Genomic DNA, 4,999 nt, shown 5'->3' with positions numbered 1-4,999 from the left:
CCTGCGCAGAGCACTCCAGGTCCGCAGGTAGCACTCTCCACAGGATTGCTGTGCCCCATTTTACAGGCGCGTGAACGTATTATAACGTGTAGTKCCTGGAGGAATACCAGAAACTAGATTTACACAACTTGAGGAWATTTCCGGAGCAGGTCTAGCCAGCTTCGTTTTAAGTTTTCAAAATAAAACGAAACTGGTATAATCCAGTGGTAATAATTYAAGATACAGGGCCAGCGTTTGTAAAAGTCTCTCCTATAAAATGTCGGTGCAGTATTTCACACGAAATACACCTATGACCCTGTCCTCCGACACGTTTTATCTGCACCTTTGTGCAGCATATATTTAGACCGGCTGGGCTGGGAAGGATCCAGTTTAGAAAGCAACTGTAACCAGCAGGAAGCTGCGAGGCGTGTCGGTGCCGTAGCCGGGCCGGGGCTAGGGAAAGGGCTGCCTCTGGGGTCTCTCCGAAGGCAAAGGGAAGGGTGGGAGCCGCGCTGCCGGCGCACTCACGTCCCCTTGCCGAGTACCTCGTGGAAAAGCCGCCGGAGCAGGAGCTGGCTCCCGGGGCCCGGGGCGACTTCCCGGTGCCGCCAGCCGCGGGAGGGTCGTTGCCGCACGCTCGCCGTTAAAAAACAGTCTCGGAATCGCCCCCGGCTTTGGAGGGGTGGTTTGGTGGTGCCAGGGGGCAATTTTAGAAGAAAGAGCGGATTTCGCGCCCAGCCCCGCGCTTCCCCCCGCGCACCGCCGCCGAGGGCCGCTCCGCTCCCGGCCGCTCTGCCCCGCCGGGTCCCGGGGCGCGGAAAAGGGAGGGTTTCTCGCGGCTGCAAAGCGCTGCTGCCCGGTCCGCGGCGCTTGCTCGGCTCCTCCCTGGGCCTCCTCAGCCTTCTCGCCGCTTGTTTCCCCGCACGGGGCCTGGCGCTGTCCGGTCCCGCGGGAGGAAAGCGTGTCCTGCGTGGAGCTGGCCTTCGTCGACGGAGGGGGCGGCGGCGGCTCGGCGCGGGCCCTGACGGCCTCTCTCCCCGCAGGTCATGATGCTGGGCAGCCCGCGGGTGGCCGAGCTGCTGCTGCAGCGCGGAGCCGACCCGAACCGCGCCGACCCGCGCACCGGCTGCTTCCCGGCGCACGACGCGGCCCGCGCCGGCTTCGTGGAGACGCTGGCGGCGCTGCACCGCGCCGGGGCGCGCCTCGACCTGCCCGACGGCCGCGGCCGCCTGCCCCTCGACGTGGCGGCGGGGGGCCCGCACGGCCCCGTGGGCCGCTACCTGCGGCACCCGCCGCCCCCCGCCGCCCCGGCGGACGCTCCCCGCGCTGCAGCCCCCTGCGCTGCCCCACCGCCGCCTGCCCCCAACGCACTGCCCGCGCTCGTCTCCGGAGGTAAGCAGCGGAGCGGTGATAAGAGTTTGTAAATAATGCCCCGGGTGCGTTTCCCCACGTGGATGCACTAAGGACAAGCGCCGTATGCGTTCTTCACATCGTATTCTTTGCACATGTCTGCGCGTTAGGTTTGCGCTCGAAATGACGCGCCCCTCTCAGACGAGAGTCCGGACACCATGAAGAAATAATTTTGAAGGAAACCTCCACTCCCCGGCTGACGCAATGAGCCCTTCGCGCTGTGCCCGGGCTTTCTGCACACCCTCCTCCCCTCGCGTCCCCCGCCCGCGCTCCCGAGGGGGCGGCTGAAAGCTGGGCTCTCCGCCCCAAGGGGACGGGAGGGGCTGGTGCTCTGCCGAGCCCGACCTAGCTGCTCCCCGTTTGATTCTGATTTAAGGTAAATCGGGCTCACGGCTCTAAGCCCGATCACAGTCTCTTCCTAGCAAAACCGGCTGGGAGAGCGGGGGATTAAAGCTTTCTGGTGCGATCGCGGCTTTTGTAAATACCTTCTTAGAACTACGTAAGATGCGGTGCATGTCTGTGCACGGGCCCGTGGCGCATCCGTGGCTCGTTTCATGAAGGCAGTGTTAGTAAACATGGGACCTGAAGGAGAAAATAAGGCAAGATGTGTGTCTCTGCAAGCCCGAGATCGCCCTCGCTTGAAGTAAAAGGTGTTTTAGCAACCTAGCAAGTGACCTTCCCTGAGTTAATTGAAGTTTAACAGTATTTTGAAAGAATCATGACGGTTACAAAACGAAGGCTTCGTGGCGCTGAAAATTAAAAGTTGGACGTCGAAACTTAGCCCCCGGCTTTCCTCAAGCTGCTCCGATGTGGCACGTTTGGCCAAGAAGAAATGAAGCCAGAAAGCTCTTACATTGTAACGAATGCGCTCCCGGGGCGGGGGACCTTTCTTTTCTCGATTAATTATTTCAGACTTTATGCGTATTTCACTGGCTGCCCCAGCATGAGGAACCTGGGAGTTGGCTCAGGGAAGTCAACAAGCCACAGCAAAAACCTCCCCCCGCAGGAGCTCTCGACCGAGACCTTCGTGCCAGAGCAGAGAGCGGCCATGAAAAGCACATCGACCCTGCAGAGGTGCGGGCGCGCTCCTGCCTTTCCCAAATCTGCACCGAGGACACACCTGGCCCCACAAAAATGGGCAGGACAGCGAGAAGCAAAACAAAAACTGCGTTTCCAGCCCGCGCGTCAGGTGCTGTGCTTAGCACGCTAATATCAGCAGGAGCAGGAAATCCCCGCCGGGGAGAGCAAGGAGGAGCGAGGCGGCGTGAGAGCATCGCAGGGGTCTTCTGCTCTGCTCCTGCACAGAGGAAAGGGCCACGGGACCTCGGATCCCTTCGCGTTAGCATTTCTAACCTGTTAGGGATAGAGAAGGGTAAGCAAGGAGGAATATAGAGAGCGTTCTCGTTTTACTCCGCGGACTAACTCCTCAGCACTTCGTAGGGCTACCCGTGCAGAGTTAAAGGGAAAAAGACTGCTCTTCCGTTGGCATTCTCAGTCTTCGACTACTTGATATTTCACACGTAAAAAGTAATATAATGTGCTATTATAATATTTAACTTATTATAATATATGATTCATTCTAATATAATTTCTTGCAATGCATACCGTACGATTATTTCATGAAAACTTGCAATCTCTATAAATATATAGTTATGTCGTTTATATATGCAAAGCATATACATAATACGTAAGATATACACAGTAGGTATTTATGTTAAGTGTATTACTATAATTATGTATTAAAATATATATTTGCTTATCGATTAGTTTATGTTACACGCTCGTGTTTAATTAAAACTACATTGTATGCTTATAAAGTATGCATAGCACATTAAATACATACGCCTATTCTGCATAAGCATTCCGAGAATACAAATAGCGCTGGACCCCGGCGCTGGGTGAGGACCCAGCTGGAGCTTGGGCGTCTCTGCGGACAGAAAAGTGCGGGGAAGGCTCACCTAGCAAACCGCACCTCCGATTTCAGTTAGACGAGGATTCCCACGCTACCAGCTCTTTTTTACCAGGCTGCAGAGATAATTCGATGTAAGATCTCGGAGTATTTTCGTTACAGTTTACGAAATAATAATTATCCAGAATAAAAACAATAGTAATAGTAGCGATAACAATAATGATGATGACGCACAAAAATCGGCAAACAAATAACCATCTCCGCTAGCCTGAGCTCATGAAAAGAGCGGAGCACGCCCTCGCACTCAGCGGGGCTAAATTCCCCGCTGCTGCCACTCCGCTCCGCGCAGCACCTCCGGGTCGCTCGCCCTGTCCAGGCCCACGGAGGGGACTCACCCTGGGGAGCAGCGGGGTCCCCGACCCGGTCCCCTCCGGCCGCAGCACCCTGCGAGGAGCTTCCCGGGCACCCCCAATTTCACCGTGGCAGCGGCGCCGGCTCCAGGGCTCGGAGTCCTCTCTAAAAATGATAACGATAGCAATTAGCAACAACGAGCAGCAGCAATAATCCGAGAAAGCCCTAAAATCACTGGGTTTAAGCCCGCAGTTTACTCTTCAGCCAGTATCTCAAACGTAATTTCGTATTTCCACGAAAAACAGTAACCACAGCGCGCTCTGCGTGCGCCCGGGGCGCAGGGACCGTGCTCGGCCCTCGCTCGGCCACGCAGCCGGTGTTCGCGGGTGCTGAGCTCCTAGGGGCAGAGCTGAGCTCACCCTCCCACCGCCGCTCCGGCACCTGCACCGCGCCTCAGACGCTCATTCCGCCCCATTTCGCCCTCCCTGTCGGCGAGGTGCCGCCAGCACAGCGGGAGCTATCGAAGAGCTACTTTCATTTCGAAATGGCAGTTTTCAGTCACTCATTTCCCAGGCTCGAAATCGGGCGCGGTGGAGGGAGAAAACCTTACCGGCCCGTTTACTAGCCTTGCTGCTGCTGTCGCTCCGCGCCCGGGCAAAAGGAGGAAGTCCCCACTAACACCGGCGTTATCACTCCTCGCCCGAGCGGGAGGGGGAAGAGGGGTCCAGGGCGCGCACAGGGGGGCGGGGGGTGCAGAGGGGCGACAGCCCCCAGCGCCCCCGCGATGTCCCCCCCCCGCGATGACCCCCCTCCCCGCGATGCCCCCCCGCGATGCCCGCCCCTCGGCGCTACAAACCCACGCTGACCCCTCTCCGCGCGGCCGCCCACCCGCGCTGCCCCCCGCCCGCGCAGCCCGTGGCGCCGTGGGCGCGGAGCCGCGCGCGGGCGCCAGGTTGGGGTTGCACGGGGCTTTTTCTGCGCTTTCGCTCGGCTTCTCCCCCCTCCCCTCCTCCCCCGTCCAAAAATAGACGCTTCCACCCTAGAGCGCGGCGGGAGCGCGGTGGGGGCGAGAAAACAGTTAATTACCCGTTTCTGTTACCGGAGCGGGGGGCAGAAGAGATCCGCTTTTTTTATTTTTTTTCTTTGCTTTTTTTCCCCCCCTCCGCTACGCAACGGCCCCGCGTCGCGTTCAAATGACCATGTGACAAGGAAATAGCTGCTCGCCCGGGACGATATTGCCGTGCGCTTTTAAAGCGGCAGGGATCCGCTAGCCGCACGGGGAGGGGGGGGTGACACGGGGACGCGGGGACGCGCCGCGACCCCGGCGCCGCTCGGCGCCCGCGGCCCCCG

At 58.8% G+C, this 4,999-nt stretch overlaps 1 protein-coding gene across 1 annotated transcript; it reads left to right on the top strand.

Moving 5' to 3' along the window:
- The first annotated feature begins 769 nt into the window (after positions 1 to 769).
- LOC146586622 (cyclin-dependent kinase 4 inhibitor B-like) lies at positions 770 to 3,181 on the top strand. Its single transcript, XM_085320941.1, has 2 exons — positions 770 to 1,371; positions 1,500 to 3,181. The coding sequence occupies exons 1-2, from the start codon at positions 1,026 to 1,028 to the stop codon at positions 1,514 to 1,516; spliced, it is 363 nt and encodes a 120-aa protein (XP_085177067.1). The 5' UTR covers positions 770 to 1,025; the 3' UTR covers positions 1,517 to 3,181.
- The last annotated feature ends 1,818 nt before the right edge of the window (positions 3,182 to 4,999 follow it).

The sequence above is a fragment of the Rhea americana genome, unplaced genomic scaffold (assembly GCF_003343005.1).
Source record: "Rhea americana isolate MKP2758 unplaced genomic scaffold, rheAme1 scaffold_67, whole genome shotgun sequence".
NCBI classification, from domain to species: Eukaryota; Metazoa; Chordata; class Aves; order Rheiformes; family Rheidae; genus Rhea; species Rhea americana.
Note: the sequence above shows the minus strand (reverse complement) of the source record. Positions and strands in the feature narration are given on the sequence as shown.